The sequence below is a fragment of the Balaenoptera ricei genome, chromosome 18, assembly GCF_028023285.1.
Source record: "Balaenoptera ricei isolate mBalRic1 chromosome 18, mBalRic1.hap2, whole genome shotgun sequence".
NCBI classification, from domain to species: Eukaryota; Metazoa; Chordata; class Mammalia; order Artiodactyla; family Balaenopteridae; genus Balaenoptera; species Balaenoptera ricei.
The window spans coordinates 49,438,838-49,457,545 of NC_082656.1; the positions used below are offsets into that span (position 1 = coordinate 49,438,838).

Genomic DNA, 18,708 nt, shown 5'->3' on the forward strand with positions numbered 1-18,708 from the left:
ATGTATATTATTATTTATAATGTATCCAAAACTAAATACTCTCTAATAGCTTTGGCATCTAGTTCAAGAAAATTATCAGCAGTAGTAACATGATTCAACTTTCTAAGTGTCCAAAAAACTTTCCAAAACCTAAAGTTATGAATGCCCTGGAGAAGCAACTGACATCTTCGGCATCAATAAATGGCCCTATTTCTTTTAGTAATGTTCATATTAATTACATAATAATAAATTCCTGGAAAATGTAAACTTTAGGTAACATTGAGGTAGTTCATTTTATAAGTGGCACACATATAGTGTGCTAACATTACCAAAATATAGAAATTTCTAAAGAAAAGCGTTTTCACTCTTTGCACATCTATATGGTCACATGAGATACTAACAGGTTCAGATTTTTGATATATGTGTGTATGATATTTACTATAAATTAATTTGTGTAATGTTAATCTAGAATTGAAAAAAGAAAGTCATTTTTGAAGACAATCTTAAAATTAGAATTTTTAAACAATGAGAAATGTGCAAAAGGAAATCTATTTCAAAAAAATTATTTCCACAAATAGGAGAAAAGTGATGGCAGTCTTTTAAGAAAGATGTTTTGTAGGAAAGTGGTCCACAAGGTTGGATGCTAAGAATAAAGCATTAATAAGAGGATATCCCAATATGGCCAGTTTACTAACTACTTTATTGCCTTTAGTGCTTTGTCCTCAAATTCAGAATACCAAAATGAGAACCTTCCATACACGTCTGTTAACCATTGGAAATATTGGGTACTGCCCACGAAGAATACGTGACAAAAGAATATGCGACAAAAGAAATGTTTCATGGCCTGAAGCAAATCCCCTGTATTTCCTGCCTCATCTTAAATTATTCCTGCTTCTAAAATGGCAAGAGGTACAAACTATTATGTATGGAATAATCTACAAGGACATATTGTGCAGCACAGGGAATATAGCCAATATTTTATAATAACTATAAATGGAGTATAACTTAAAATTGTGAATCACTATATTGTATACCTGTAACATACAATATTGTACATCAACTATACTTCAATAAAAATATATATAATTAGAAAAAATGAAAAATTAAAAAAATAAAATGTCAGAAATCACCAATGCAAGTTGTCATATATTTTATGAAAACAAATAAAGGGAAAAGCCTCAACCATAGGGAAAATTAGAATATATATGAAGAAAAATTCTGTGCAACTGTAGCAGCAAAAGAAGAAGGGAAGTTTTGCATTTCATATGGTTTATTTCACATATCTGACATTCAATAAATATTGATTATATCATTTTGGTTTATTTAGTCCAAGACTGAAATAAACTAACATAAATTAGGTATTCAGTACTTAGTTCCAATTATAAATGCTCACATTTTCTATAACTGGAAAAAAGCTGATACTGTAGCATACAGTATCATAACTGTAGCATACATTTGATTTTTGGTAAGCAAAAAATTAGATAAATTCCATAATAACAAAAATGTGCACGTGAAACTACATGCAAGGTATGAAACATGCTAAAAAATGTGTTGGAAATAGCAGCAATTCAAGCAATTTTAGAAAAACCAGGGAAAAAATTATGCATAAGAGAATTAACACTGTAAATTAGCACCAAGAGACAGATTTTGTGGGGATAAAGAGAGAAGTGCAGCATAAAGAAACAGGGAGCCTGTTTATATAATTTAAATAATTTATATAATTTAAATGCGGGGCATTTGGAGAAAACTCTAATTTGAAAAGATACATGCACCCCAATGTTCATAGAAGCACTATTTACGACAGCCAAGTCATGGAAGCAACCTAAGTGTCCATTGACAGATAAATGGATAAAGAAGATGTGGTACATATACACAATGGAATATTGCTCAGCTATAAAAAAGAATAAAATAATGCCATTTACAGCAACATGGATGGACCTAGAGATTATCATACTAAGTGAAGTAAGACAGAGAGAAAGACAAATATCATGTGATATCTCTTATATGTGGAATCTAAAAAAAAAAAAAAGATACAAATGAGCTTATTTACAAAACAGAAACAGACTCACAGGCATAGAACAAAAACTTATGGTTACCAAAGGGGAAAGGGTAGGGGGAGGGATAAATTAGGAGTTTGGGATTAACATTTACACACTTCTTTATATAAAATAGATAAACAACAAGATCCTACTGTATAGCACAGGAAACTATACTCAACATCTTATAATAACCTATATTGGAAAAGAATCTGAGAAATAATATATTATATATATACATACATATACATACGTAATTCTTTCGTTTCATATATATAAAGCTGAATCACTTTGCTGTACACCAGAAACTAACACAACATTGTAAATCAACTATACTTCAATTAAAAAAAAGAAAATGTCAATTAGTACTGCCTATTCCACTAAATTTAGACTGAGGGTAAAAATCAGCAATGTGTTTAAAATCCAGAAAGTTGCAGTATGTTTGGAAAAGTTAAAGGACATAAAATAGTTTTTGAGGCTATGAGCTGTATCATAGATTTCCTCAGCACATATCCTTGACAAACTCCCAATTTTAGTCAAAGTTCGTACTATTAAAATAATTTCTCCTTACACTTGGGATGCTTGAAACAATATTATATGTCTATTACTTCTTGATACACTAACTTGTTTTTCATATTTATATTTTAAATGTACTTTAATTAAACTCTTCCTGGGTTCAAAAGCCCATTAGAGTGTTTTTATTTTAAAAACTAAGTAGCAAATTTACTCAGCACTTAGTACTTCTGAGTTCTAATACCTGTAAAGCCACTGGTTCTTCAACTAATAGTGACGTAAATATTCTAATAGAGTAAAGTCAATAGCTTTTTAATATTAAGAAGATTTTAAAATGCTTAAAAGTTACTGGTGATTAAGATTTTAGACCACAGTGATTCTCAGCATACAAATTAATTCTGGTATCTATTTTTAACATCAATGTTTTCTTAAGAATTATTATCTTTTGAATGATTTAAAGTGGTAGGCAGCAAATTACATTTAAGAAGTTCAAGCCTAAAATGACACAAACATGTAATTAATTTCTCTACAAATGTCTCTAAATGAAGTCACTTGTTTTAATACAGATATGTGTAGTAAGAATGTTACAGGGCAAGTATGCGGCACATGATAAATGTAGTCATGAAAGAAAACAATTTTTAATTTAGTAGACCCTATCAATCTAGAAAGCCTATGAATATTTACTATTAATTCAGTATGCTGAAAAATAGATAAAAGAGTGAGAGTACATAAAAGAGATGAGCATCATATAATAAAATTCTTACTATAAGAGTATCAAAATCTATTACAATGTCCACGATTCCATAACTACATTTGAAATTATGAGTTTAAAGTGAGTTTCACATTTCTAGGGAGAATATTAAAAAGTTACTTTCCTTTATAAAATATACATTAAAATATTGAAAAACTGTTGGGATATGATCAAGGTCTTTATTCTGACAGCAAAACAATTTTAAAAACTTAAGATGTGATAAGAAGTACCATTAGTGCTATAGAAAGTTTTTGTGTATATTCCTGGCCAGAACATTCTACTGTTTCATATAAATGTATGTTCTTAAGGTTATGAAATTCCACCTTTTGCCTTTCATCATCACAGTTACTTTAACTTACTTTCACCATCTCTTAGAATCTTCTAGTAATTTAGCACAGATCAATATGCATTCATAGATTGTCTAGTCTGTTTAAAGCAAATGTAATACACACATGACTCCAAGGAGTATACAGTCTAGTACTGGAAGCAGACCAATGAAAAAATAACTTCCAAATAACAAGGAAAATGTTGTAACGAAGATTTGGGGGGGCAGGCACACAGAAAAACCAGCAGTGGGATTCCCTATATCAACCTAGTATGATATCTCAGGAAAGGCTCTACGATGGCAAAGTTATAATAGTAGTAACAAATAGATGATAGGTATATAGACAGATGATGGGCAGATAGGCAGATAGAACTCAAGACTCACGGAAAAAGAAAGTTACAAAAATTATAGTCAACTCAACTTGAAACATGAGATTGTAGAAAGCTCCTCACCAAAAATTCCAGTGAGATTCATTATTCCAATCACATTATTGGTCATTCCTTTGGTGGTCTCTTCACTACCACCTCCGGGCTTTTATATTTCACTCCCAGCCTTTTTTCACCAAGGTTCCGCAAGAGAATTAAAACCTAATATCCTGACAACCATTGTATATCATAAAACTTCTCTCTTATGCATTTCAAGTGAAACTAGCTATGTAGCATCTATGGGAAAATTGAGAAATTAATCACTAAAATCATTTTCTATAGGACTTCATTCTTTCATAGAACCCTAGTGGAGAATGGCTACTTAACCCAAATAATGAATTTTTATATTTCAATATTCTTACTTGAAACTTAAGTCCCCTATGCAGTTTTATATTTTATTACTATAAAAATTTCCATAATATTTCCTCAAATTGGTTTTTTATTAAATATAAAAGGTATATGTCAAAAGATACATAAGGCATTATATATTCTTCTTCATTTATGAAGAAGAACTCACAGAAAATTAGAATTAGACATTTAGAGGCAATCTCATTCACTGATGCACTTGTATATATTCCACCCAGCTTGTGATAATATTTGATAGCGAATTTTAAAATAAATGATTAGGAAGTTGCCTTAATGCTGCTCTCAAATATACCTAGATTTTGACATGTTAGCACCTAGAAAAGATGACCATTTTCTTATTAATTGCATAATGCCGGTAATTTAATTTATAGAAATACAGTGTTCTTTCTTCCTAAGGACTCAGCAGAGCTGTTTTCATGTTGAATAGAAAAATGTTTATGTAAGCATTTTTACTTTTTGTGAATAGTCATTTTCGAGGAAAAACGGTTGCTCCACCTTAACTTAGTCTTTCTCCAATCATTTCTCTCTGATTATCTAAATAGCCAATTTTACTTATCTCCCTTTTTGACAGCCAATGAATTGTACCTTTTGTATAATTATGTTTTCCAAAGAAACAATCCTTTTCATAACACTGATTGCTTGATATTCATGTCAAAAAAAGATAGTCAAAGTATCCAGTCTATATTATTAATAAAATTTGAAAATATTAAATTAAGATGAAAAAGATATGGCAGGGCTCCAGTGGTCCCAATTTAAATTTACCATTTGAAAACATTAATTTGCATCCAATAGCATAAATTTCCAACATGCATGTAAAATAATATTTCAATTCTCCATGAAAGTATTTCATGAAATAAGGCATGAAAAGACAAATTTTTGCCTGTGAAAATGAGTTTTCTGGTACAAATAAAATATAAATAGGAAACTCTCACAGCTTTGCACAATCTGTGCTTTGTTATTTGTTGCATACACTTTAGAAACAACTACTAGTACATTGGTTGATAAGATTCACTATATTTCTTGGTTGATCAAATGACCATGTGTCTTTTAATCCAAAAAATAATCATAATAATCCTTTGTATATTGTCCTTGCTCTATTATGCTAAGTAAAATGACAATTGACCCTAAAAGCACGGAGAAAGACGAACTATAGTCCTTGAGGAACTCAGAGATAACAATTAAAACAAACAATTCTCTTTTTTAAAACGTACTGGAAAATAAATGAACATTTACCTGTTGTTTAAGAGAAATATGTCTCATTCATATTTCTTTTTTGTTGAATAGGCATTTTACTTAATATTGTAGGTTTTTAAAATGTTTATATGCCATCTTCTAATATAATCTAGAAATATACTTTATTCTGTGGTTAAAACCTAGTTCATATGTTGAGCAGGAAAAACAAGACCTCATAATCATATATTACCTTTTTCAATATGCATCCTTTTCGACTCATGTCCCATGTCATGACCAGCCAAATCTCCCTCTTTGGGCCCAGGGAGTACGTTTGGTGATAAACCCATCAGCATCTGGTTCATGGACAAACCATTCTGATGGACAGCTGTCAAGTCAGAAACAAAAGAAAAAAGACTAAAACACCATAATACAAAATATTCAAATAACTTATTTAAACTCTTTTGGACTCAGAAATAAATATAATATCATGGTCTAACTTTAAAATTATAATCTATCTCTAAGTTGAACACTGTGAGAACTGATAACTATGATAATTTTTGAGAACAAGCAGAAATATATTGAAAACGAAACTGTTTTATCTTATTTTTATTTCACATAAAATATGTATATTTTCTCATGTCTGGAATACTTTTGAATGGCCATACCCCTATAACCATTACCAATGAAATATTCAAGCTTTATCTAGTGTATCACATTCTCTCCTTAGCATATAACCTTCCTTAACTCTGCAAAAACTGCAACCTTAACGTTAGAACACTCTTTAACACTATAAAGTTAAAACATAATTAAAAAAAATTCTAGTGGCATGAGAGGGCAAATAGAGTTTTCAACAAGTTAAGGCATTGAAATAGCTGTTTCAATAGTCCTATTCTAGTCAATAAAACACGAAGTTTCACAGATATCAAAGTACTTCTTTAAAAATTGGGATTTGAACTCAAATTTAAAAATAAAAGAGCCCAATTAATACCTATTAAATGGTTGAATGATTAAAAACAGTAATTTCTTTCTTGAACTATTAAGAGTAACCTGTCACTACTGAAACGATAAAGCAGATGATCAAATACCCTTATGATCACAATCCAGTCAATAAATTTCTTAATAAATTGCCCATGAAAATCTTGGTTTTGTGCAAAAATTTTGAAGAAAAATCATTCCATAAAATCTTACTTTCACTGCAAAAAATATAGTTTTAAAATATGTATAGAATAATGTATAAGACTATGTTAGGAATTACCATTTGGAAATCACCATAGTAATAATTGTTTCAGGGAAGAATCTTCAATGAACAATTCTGAAAGTAGTGAAGTGAAAGTTTGATGAATAGAACATTTACATAATGTTAAGATATCTCCTCACAAGATACTTATTATCTACAAAGGTTAAAAACAATTTAAAAAGGAACTTTGCAGGAGAGAAATCTCGAAGTCCGTCACTACCTCAGCCAAGTGATGGTTATCACAAGTATTGGCAAAATATCATATATCTTCTGAAATCATGCACTGAGAAGGACACACTATCATGTCTGTGTCATTCCTGCCAAAAATACATAACTTAAGTCAAATTATGAGAAAACATCAAAAAATTCCAACCTGAGGGACATTCTACAAAATAAATGGTATGTATTCTCCAAAAATGTCAAGGTACTGAAAGATAAAAAAGATTAAGGAACTGTTTCAGATTTAAAAGGATTAAGGGCACATGACAAGTAATTTCACCATGTGATCCAGGATGGGATTTTGGACCAGGAAAGAAAAATCTCTTATTATTAAAAATATTAGTGAGGAAAAAAAAGGAAAAAATAATAGTGGGAAAGCTGGTGAAATTTGAATAAAGTGTGCAGCTTAGAGAATAGTACGATAATAGTCTTAATTTCCTGATTTTAATCACTATTCTGTGGTTATGTAAGGGAAATTCCTTGTTTGTAGAAAATAAACAATGGAGTATTTGAGGTAAAGAAGCACAATGTCTGTGATAAAGACAATAAGGTGGCATTAGGCCTTTATCAGGTATATCTTTCAGAAAGATCAACTGATTGAGTGAAACTGGATGATAAATATTTAAGAATTTTAAATTATTTTTGAAATTTTTATGTTAGTCTAAAGTTAAAAATAAATATGCATACATTTGCACATGTATGTGTGTATATGCATATATGTGTACACGTGTGTGTACATGTGTCAATATTTCCATTTGGACAATTATGGTAGTCCATGCATGTGAAAGTAATTACTTTGTTTCTATCAAGAATTTTAAAATATGATTAGTAAAAAAAAGAATATATATAAAAACTCTCAAATCTTCCCCTATTTGTCTGTATTTCCGATTAAGTATTATGAAAAAAATATAATTTTCTTTTCTAGAACAGCTCTTTTCCAATGAGACCTTAAAAAGCATTAGACATGAAACCAAATATTCATCATTAAATTTCTGATTCTAGCGACAGCATGGCACAAAGGCATACTGAAAATATCTTATTTGAAAAATGCTTGGAAGTAGTGTGAACTGAGGTTTACCAGCCCCAGAAATACAGTTGATTTGGCAATGATTATCAAGTGCTATATCCATTTTTATTAATAAACAGTAACAATCATCTCTTACAAACTTAGGGAAATATGTTATAAACAGGCTAAATAAAGTATACATATTTAGAATTACGTTGAATTCTATGTAATTGTCAATGATTGAATATTTTAAAAATAATTTTATTACATACAATTTGACCAATATTTACGTTATCTGCCTCCACAGTATCTATATTGAGGATATGCAAACTTTCCTTTATAGCTTATAAAGACACTTTCTAGGAAATGCTTTTTCCTATTATGAAGATATTCTCAACAACCAAATAACTTCAATAAATTTTTTGTAATTTGATGAAGTTTATGCTATAAGCATGATTTCCTAAAATAATAACTAAAGCCTGTAAACAATACAGTAAGTATTGGTTTTAGCAACCAAGGTAGTCACTGTTAATATGCTCATTTTATTGGTAAACAATATTAGATTCTTGTACATACACAAAATAACCAGTTAATTGAATGGTGTATTAACTTTACTCTTAATTTTCTTGGCCATGAGGACCAGGATTGAATATCTGAAAATGTGATCATGAAATAAAATATAACCTTACTTTTTAGAATTTAATAATAATAACATGTGATGATAATATGCATTATTGACTGTTACTAATTCAAATCCTAAAATTTAACCAATTTCACACTCTTCAATCTATTGATCTTCTGAATGACTACAAAATGTTTTAAAAATCAGTTATTTTGAATTCTGTTTCTTTTATTCCTCTTTGTGGATGTCTTTGTCAATGCAAGGATGAAGTTTAAAAATTAGTGAATTTTTTAAAATGGCAGGGATGGGATTGAAGGAACGAAGAGGAATAAACCATAAGCAGTATACTTGGATGCTAGGTATTTGAGAGTTGGAGATGTTTACCTCAGAAACTAATCTAGAAGGTTACTTACTTTCTCTGTTTCATAGCTCAAATCTTTATGTGTGGCATCAAAGAGGGAGTTTATATCAGAACCTGTTTATGTAGTACCATACCTCATGATATTGCAAACTGGGAAACATAATTTTGAGAGATGGCTATTGCTACAAAGCATCAGAACATGATACATCTGAGATCTATTTGGAATGAGGGCATTTTGATTAGAAAAGCCAGCTGCACCTACTAAAGTTTAAAATGGTGACAAGTGGAAGTATGACACCTACGGATTCTGTCCGAGGAGCTCTCAGTCCGCGCTGGGGAGCTGGACACGCTGCTGCTGCGGTGTGATGATGGGTGGCTGCCAGGCCTTCGGCCCTCCTCCAGGGAGGGGGCAGGCGAGGGGCTGTCGGGAACACGCTCCTACACCACCATGGTTGGGGGGTGAGGAGGGGGAGAAAAGAGGTAAATACATTGGACCTTTGCTTAAGGAATGTTGATTTTTCTTAATTCTATAGATACGTGAAGACAAACACATTTTTTCATCAACATTTAACTGGATTAAAAGACACCTTTTATCTTGAGGAAAGTCAAGGTAAGGAAAGACTAGAAAGGAAAATGGTTCTATAGGTGAACATCGCTGTAGTAATGGCAAATGTCAATCCCTTCTTTGGATAAAAAGAGAGATCAAAAAAGACATCCAGTTTAGAACCATTAGACAGCAAAGAATTAACAGAACGAAGCAGGTTTTAATTGTAGACAATTATCAATTAAAAAAATCTTTAAATAAATTATATTGCTTCAGCAAGTGTCTAGGATCATTTAACACACAGATTATCACCATGACATCATAATAATAATACCGGAGGCATTGTTAACACCTATTTCATTATGGGGCTGCTCTGGATATACCTAGACAGTCACATTTTAAGGCATCATGGAAATCTATTATTATTTAACATTTGAATAATTTTCTTTGATTCTAATAACTTTCAGGCTCCTAGCTCCAATGCAACCACACAAATATATTAGGGAAAATTCATGAAATATGTATTAGTTGTACCCAGGGAAACCTGGTATCATGTTTCCTGATACTGTTCTATGTTAACACTCAGGTCCCACTCCATACCTTCCCCTTTAAGTCTTGCACCTTCCCTATGAGACCAATGTGCAAATGTATTGTATAACTGTCTCCAATGAGCTATTATAGAGTTACTGATTAAGAAATACGATACTCATTTGTTAACATTTTCTTCGAGCAACAAGATGTTTATACCTTCAGCTATCAACACACACAGGTCTTGAAGAACAGTCTTTTCAATAATTCATAAATATTTGGAAGTGTACAAGTAAACTGATACATGATACATAATAAATAATAAGTAAATTATTCCTGATTAGAGTGCAAAGATGCAAATATGGAAAAAAGCAGACTTTTTAAAAGAAAAATGTTCTAAAATGGAATCGGCCTGTAGGAGGCTGTTTTCAAAATATCAAAGGCTAATGTAATATGGAAAACAGACAAGGCTTTGTACTAACAGAGAAAGAGGGTAATGTATGTCTTCAATCTCAAAAGTTCCTTTAAGCCTCGTGATGGGTTGCAATTCTACTTTGAATTAGAATCACCTGGGAAGTTCTTCAACATGCCTATGCCTGGGATTTACTCCCCAAGATTCTGGCTTACTGAGGGTCATGAGTTGAATTGTGTCGCTCCAAAATGATTGAAGTCCTGACCCCCAATACCTATGAATGTGAGCATTTGGAAATAGGGTCTTTGCAGATGAAATTAGTTACAATGAGGTCATATTAAAGTAGGGTGGGCTCTTCATCCAACATGACAGATGTCTTCACAAGAGGACATTGTGAAGATATGGGGAAAATGTGAAAGATGGAAAAATTGTGAAGAGGGAAAAATGTCATATGAAGATGAGGTACAGATCTGAGCTCTGCAGCTGCAAGCCAAGGATTGCCAAGTATTGCGGGCCACCATCAGAAACTACGGAGACGCAAGGAAGGATTCTACCTAGAATTTCAGAGGGAGCATGGCACTGCTGACATCTTGCTTTTGACTCCAGAAATGTGAGGGTATAAATTTCTGTTGTTTTAAGCCACCCAGTTTGTTGTACTTTCTTACAGCAGCCTTATACACTGAGTCTGAAGGGGGGCCCAGAAGCCAGTATTTTTTAATGCTCTCCAGGCGATTTTAACGTATATCCAAGACTGAGCACCACTTGTTTCATACCCTTTTAATTTTTCAGTCCTACACATTGTCAATAAACATCTTCAACAGAGGTTTCATTCTTGAGGATCATGACAAGTAAAATGAAAGTAACCCCCAGGATAGCCAAGCCCTCTTCCAAAAGCCATACATAAAACTGTTTCTCAATATATATTCCATAGAATAAAAAATAGTCCCATAAGAAACTTTACAACAAATAATTTGCCAGGTCAAACAATATTGTACCAGAAGGAAAAACGAAAAAAGAGTCAACTAAATTCTACTCTCAAAAGTTGCAAGACGTATTTTTAAACTCTATGTCTCAACATGCAAAATGAACACAATATTAGTTATTTTTTCCACAATAAAGAAATCAAACAAGCTATGCTTCTAAATGGTCTAAGTTCTTTAGTTCACATGGCAAACAAATGACCTACGTTTCTGAAAAACAAAAAGCACATATACGATTTAAAAGAGCGGAGAATCCACATCTGGATGCCAAAAGTTACTTCCTATCTTCTAATTATAATTTAAAAGCAGCTGGGGTTATAAATCTTTCTTCTTAACATTCACCCCTACCTTAAGCTATGAAGCAGCTTCAAACTGTACATTTATTATGTGTTCAGTTTGATGAGTTTTGTCGAGATCTAGACTGTTTCCATAACCCCAGAAAGATTTCTCATGCCCCTTCCCAGCCTATTCCTCCCATCCCCAGAAGCAACAGCTTTCTGAATTCTATCACCAGGGAGTAGTTTGGCTGGTTCTAGAATTTCATAAAAATGGACTCATATAGTACATATTTTTTATGTCTGGCTTTTTTTACACAACAAAATGTTTTTTAGATTCACTCAGGTTATCGCATGTATTAATAGTTTACCTTTTTTACTTTTTAATATATTCAATTGCACAAATATCCCACAATTTTTAATTTAAAAATAAGGCAATAAAGTTCACATCAAGTCCTTGCAATCACAAATCAAAGGATAATCTTGGCTTCTGTGCAGCATTCAAAGGCTGGAGTTTGTATCATTTTTGGAATATCTGTGCATTTATTATAGAGTATGGATTTATAAAACTGTATAGAACTCCTTTTTAGTCTGTATAAATGTATTAATAAGCCATGCTATAGTTAACTGCATATATGACCAGATATACACGATATAGAGTCTAACCTTGATTTCTCGAAATTCTGATAAAGAGGTACATAAGTTTGCTAAGCTTTAAAGCTAATTCCTAATACATCTAACTCTTAACCCTTGGATTATGCAGAAACACATGGTTTATATTTAGGAAACAACATTATTATATTTTTATATAAATAAAATTTTCTAAATTAGCCATTCTATTTTCTCCAAAAGTTCACTCAGTGTTTATCCATCAATACATTTTAATATTCCTCTTAATAATTATGTAAGTGATCATATTTTCAGTGGCATGTGTTTAGCCAAATAGAGGTAAAGTGCAATCTTGAAATAAATCAATCCCTCTAAAATCATTTTGCAAGTCTGAGTTTCCTGTCATAATAGATTTCTCAGTGGCACTAATGGAAAGCATGAAAAACTGATTTTTTCCTGAGATATTTAACTCATAAAATACGTAAATATTTAATGCACAAAACTCTAGTAACAATGACTGTGCCATTGAACAATTATTTATTTATTTTCCACATAAGTGTAACAATTTTTTCATTAGTCAATTTTATTTAACTGTAAAAGTTTTCCTGGATGATTCTTTTCATTCATGCATTATTCACTTTTTCACTTATACATTCATAACACTCTAAAGGTCACATAATAAACTAAGTCAAAAATAAGCTAGATTAAAATCTTAAATCATAATTTAAGGCTTAGGAAACATAGGTGAAATTGTAGTATTTATTTTAGCTTTAGCTTATTTTTACTTTAATTATATTTTTTGTCTAAGAACAAAGGATACAGACAATATTTAATACTTTTACTTAAAGAAATATTTTAATTTATGCAAATTTTTATGCTTTAAAAGCTTAAGTATTCAATTGAAACTTTCTATAAACTGAGACACAACATATTCAGTCATTTCACTTAATGTATAATTTCAATCTTTGGAACATGATGCATTGTTCTTTGAAGAATTTCATTAAAGTAAAATCCATTGAGCAAGTAAGATTTGAATACACTGTTGCACAATAAATTAATTTATTTCAACAGCTTAATTCTTTCATCATATTTATATGCCTGCCTTTCCAGAGTATGCTATAAGATGTAGAATAATGGAGACAGTAAAGAATTGCTTAGGAGAGAATCTCATAATTATTACTGAAACAAAATAGATAATGAGTTTTATTCAGACATAATAAGAAAGAAGCAGTTCAATGTCTATAGGGAAACTATGTAAACTGGATTTATCATTTCATTTGTGTGAGACCCTTTAACCTCCAAGATGGCCCTGAAGTAGGACAAAGAGGAAGAATATTTAATTTAATACTTCAACACACTGCTTTATAGTCCTGCATCATAACTCCACCAATCAATAAAACACAATCTTTTGCAGTGTTCCATCTTTATAAAACTAGCCACAATAATAAATGAAAATGTAAGAGGAATACACTCTCACTGAAAAAAAAAAGGTCATACTAATGGTATCAGAATAACAATAAAGGAAAAGCTGCATTTATTGCCTCTGGGTAGAACAAGAAGTATTGGTCTCTACCACAATTCAGAATCAAAGGTGGAATTTAAAACAATGAATTCTAAAATTCTAAAATAAAAAGGAGTTTGGGATTAACATATACACACTACTGTATATAAAATAGATAACCAACAAGGACCTACTATATAGCACAGGGAACCATACTCAATATTTTGTAATAACCTATAAGGAAAAAGAATCTGAAAAAGAATATATACACATATATATAGCTGAATATATACATATATACATATATAGCTGAATCACTTTGCTGTACAACCGAAGCTAACACAACATTGTAAATCAACTGTACTTCAATAAAAAAATAAATTAAATAAAACGTATAAAATGTTCAGTATTACACACATGTGATTAACTAAACATTAAAAAATGCATTGTGTCTGCTGCCTCATCTCCACCACAAAATGCATTATATTTTATCAACTTAAAATATTTTCTTAGAGTAAGATTAAATAATCACAACTCATTTCTCTAAGTGGGTTATTTCATTTAGCTTTACTTTATATTGCTCTCTTTAATTATCTTCATTTTCATCTCTTTATCAGTTAGCAATTCCCTTATTGAGTACGTTATAGAAGTGGGGAGAAGATATTCTAATGTTAAATTTATCTTAATACAACTTTTACCTTACGAAATTGAAGTTGACTAGCACTTTATAAAACCTAAACTCCTGAGCTTTAACACAACTCAGACTTCAATTCATTCGTTCAGAGAATATTTACTAAACACTTAATATATGCCAATGTTCTAGGCTCTGGTTACATGTAAGTAAACAAAACTGACAAAACGCCTTTCCCTCATGGAGCATATATCATCAGCTAGTAAATACTGTTAGTGAAATCCAGAATCATACACACTGATTGTGACATCCATATTCTCTCATTCTGGAAAAATGAACAGAAAGGATAAATAATAGGATTGGGATTCTGGGTTCAGGAAAATGTTAAAAAGTACTTCTGGAAGACATAAACAAACCTAACATACTTGCATCTGGTAGAAGATCTGGTAGCCACCATCAAAACTCCTTAGCTCAGAGTTCTAAATTGAGGCTTCAAGGGATATTTACATAGCTTTTTATTTGTTTTGATGATGATACTCAAGAAATGCTCAATTTTGCTAAATGGGGAAGTGGTAAGACCCATGAGTGTAATCATAAACAACCTCATTTTATTCTCCTACTGTCTCTTCAAACTTATTCAGTGTTGGTAGGGAATTATATTTTTCCCACATCTGTATGAAAATTCAGGCAGGCTAGTAACTTTCCAGATTCTTATTTGGTAATATAAACTCCTACAGTTACTTTGAGCAACAAAAGGCAGTCTTGACTCAGAAGTTATACCTCAGGCTTATGTAATAATAAATACTATTATCTTAATTAAAAGAGAAGTCCCTCCTTTTCTATAGTCAAGTAGGTAGAATAGAGGGAGGAGAGCAAGGAAGAAATGTAAGTTCTGATCTGGCCAGCATTGCCATCAGTTGGCATCACTCTGTTCATGCCAAATGTTTAAAGCCAACTTTTTATCTAGTTAAGGCACTGTGTATGTTCTAAGTGGCCACCACCTCTATGAACTGTTTACAGTTCCTTGATGGGTCTAATTTGTCTCTGTGTTCCTCTGCCCTCTGAATTTCTGGCATAAGTGCATCTGGATGCTTGATTCAAGTTGACCTGGGGGCAAGAGTACTTCATAGATGGTGGTGTATGCTTTCACTGGAAGTGCATAATGTCTTCTTGGTTGCATTTTATGATGCCAGCCACCACTGATAATCATAGCCCAGATTCACCACCTCATTAGGACTTGCAATTTGATGAATTCGAAATATATCATTCCATACTCATTTATTTGCAAGAAGATTTCTATGAACAGAAAGTTTCTCTCGTGCATTATTGTGTTATCCTGAGGGACAGTCTGTATGGGAAAGGCAGGACAATGCTTGATTCCACCCCTTTACCCTTATTTAAACCCTTATTTGTCCTTTAAAAGAATCAATTCCCTAGAATTCTCCAAAGGAGAATTATATTATATTTAGTATTATTATAAACTCATGGATCTAAATATGTCTTATATTTCAATACACTGATGTATGGCATCCTTAGTGGTAGTTGTGTTTTAATACTTCCTTTTTCTTGTTAGCATTCTCTTTTCATATTTAATATCAATACCCAGATAAACATTAAGAGAGCAGACTTAACTGTTTCTCTAAACCCAAGTAAAATTTAGATGAAATAGTTTTTTTGCAAAAAAAAAAAAAAAAAAGTTTAAAAGTGATGCACACATTTAGGGTTATTTATGGTTGTCCCAAGATAAACTATTCTGTACCCCAAAGCAAACATGAGGTAAATGACATTGCTGTAAGATTTTTTAACCTACTTCAAGAATCCGGTTACTCTGGTTCTAGTTTTTATAATCTTTAGACATTTTGAACTTCACGCAAGTAAAGTCCTATTTACTGATTGATATAGTATTTTAGGGACCTGTTTTGAAAAAAAAGTATTAGAGAATGGAAAATGTATACATTGTATTTAAAATTTTTTTCAATGTTTAATTCTTTAAATGAGAATGTCATAAACAATCTCTATTTCTCTCTCTCTCTCTCACACGCACACACACACACACACACACACACACACACACAAAACAGCAGATTGGCAGAGAAAATTAACAAATTTAAATCATATTCCCTGTTCTCAGAAAAACGCTGTAATGTGGCATGTGAGGAAAGATTATTCAGTAATGTAGAATAATTTGAATGTTGCCAAATTTCTCAAAAACAATTCCATATTATCACTAAAGAAAAGTGAAATCTGGAAAAAAAATGTATTTAAAAGTCTGCTTTGTATACTACTGAACTAGCAAACCCACCAAAAGCAAAATACACTACTTTTGTTAGGTGAAAAGGGTTGAACAAGCAAAAGAGAGTGAGAGAGACAGAGAGAGAGGTCTTACTATATAATTGCAACTATATTTCAAAAGCCTGACACAGATTCCCTATAAAATTCTAGAACTTATTTTTAAACAGATGATTGTGAATACTTGGGGGGAAAATAAACCAGTGATATGATGAAGATAATGTCACTGTAGAAAGACTTCTAATGATTTTATAAATACTAATTTACTCATTATGACAACCTGATGAGGTAGTAATGATATAATCCCCATTGTACGGAAAAGGAAACAAAGGCAGGGATATTAAGTGACTTTTACAAGGTCATAAGACTAGGAGATGGCAGAGCTGGAATATAAACCCAGGAAGTCTTCCTCCAGAATCCATGTTTTAAACCATTAAAATATGTTGCCTTTCTTCTTTTTAATTTTCTTTTTATTTTAGAAAGAACCATTTTTTAAAAATCCTTATGATATCATTGTGAATTTATTAAATAAAAGTGAGAAAAATATTGATTCATTCAGGGGGATTTGGGGTTACTTGATGAATGATTCCCAAAGAGAATCAATTAGTAGAACATTTCAGCCTATTAGGAAATCTCTAATGACAAGAGGAATTGATCTCTTGATTTATACTGTTTATTTTCCTCAGTGATTTAAGGTAATATAAAGTAATACATCCTTTTACAATTTGGAAATGATACAAAGATGGTATAAATAGCTAATATGATAGTTCGGAGTATTAACACTCAAGAATCTCTAAAGAGCCTAAATCAATAGACTGAAAAATAAAAAAATTAATATGGATAAATGCAAATTCCTAATACAAGTAAAAGATAAAGAATTGGCTTAGTAGAATTTCATGTCAAAAATGCATGAGATTTACTGAGCCACACATTCAACTAGCAAAAATAGTTATGAATTATGACTAAATTTATAAACTATTGTCCAAACTGAGGTTTATGTTAGTTCTGGTCTCTTCACTGGTGGGTTCACTTCTAGAGTTATATGCAGGAGAGGGGTAGTGAGGAGGGGGCTTATTTAAGACAAGGAAGGTCAACCAAGAGGCTTGATGAAAAATTGTCAGAAGAAATTAGAATATTTGGTCTGGAAAAAAGAAACACCACAGGTACTGTAGCAGAGGACTTAAATATTTAAATGGTTAGACCGCAGAAGAATTAGTAGACATTTTTCCAAGAAAATAAAGTTAAAGTAGAAGCTATTGAGATGAAAATTTTAATTTGATCAATGAATACCTTCATCACTCTTAAATTTGGTGAAAATAGAATAGGCCTTCTATAAAATAGATATATTAAAATGGGTAGAGAGGATGCAGGAATGATTTCTCCACCATGGAGGGAGCTGGATTACAAAACATCTAACATCCCAAGCCTATGACTCTTCATGTTCTATGAATATTAAACAGTAAAAGTATATGGGTTTCACTGATACATAATAGACTAATACAGAATGTCTAATGATTTAATATAATCTTAGACATTTAGCTATTAGGGATTTAAGGTAGAATTATTATTGTGTAAACAGTATATGTCCTTTTCCTCCCTCCTCAAAGTTATCTTACTAAAATATTTACAGTAGTCCAAGACAATCAACCAGAGAAAATCTAAATTCAGTACTTGAGCAGACTCTGTCATGGAGGCTTGCATTTAAAGCAAATAACAATGTCATAGTGGTACTGTCCTCACCTATATAATTTTCTTTTCCTCAATGCTTTTAATTTCTTTTCCCTTCAATGCCAAATCCTATGGCTCTATGGTGCTTGAGAGTTTAGTTTGTGCTGCTTCCATTAACCACAGCCTAAGATTCACATGGGTTTGAGTTAATCAGAACTCAAGGATCAGCAATTTTTTTCTGTAAAGAGCCAGCTAGCA

The 18,708-nt window shown here is 31.6% G+C and overlaps 1 protein-coding gene across 1 annotated transcript in view; it reads right to left on the reverse strand.

Moving 5' to 3' along the window:
- Nucleotides 1-18,708, reverse strand: part of DACH1 (dachshund family transcription factor 1) — a 412,554-nt gene that overhangs the window by 109,062 nt on the left and 284,784 nt on the right. Inside the window, exons 5-6 of the mRNA XM_059902726.1 lie at nt 9,316-9,451; nt 5,819-5,953 (exon numbers count right to left, since the gene is read on the reverse strand). Of these exons, the coding sequence (XP_059758709.1) occupies nt 5,819-5,953; nt 9,316-9,451 (271 nt within the window). The remainder of the gene's footprint in view (nt 1-5,818; nt 5,954-9,315; nt 9,452-18,708) is intronic.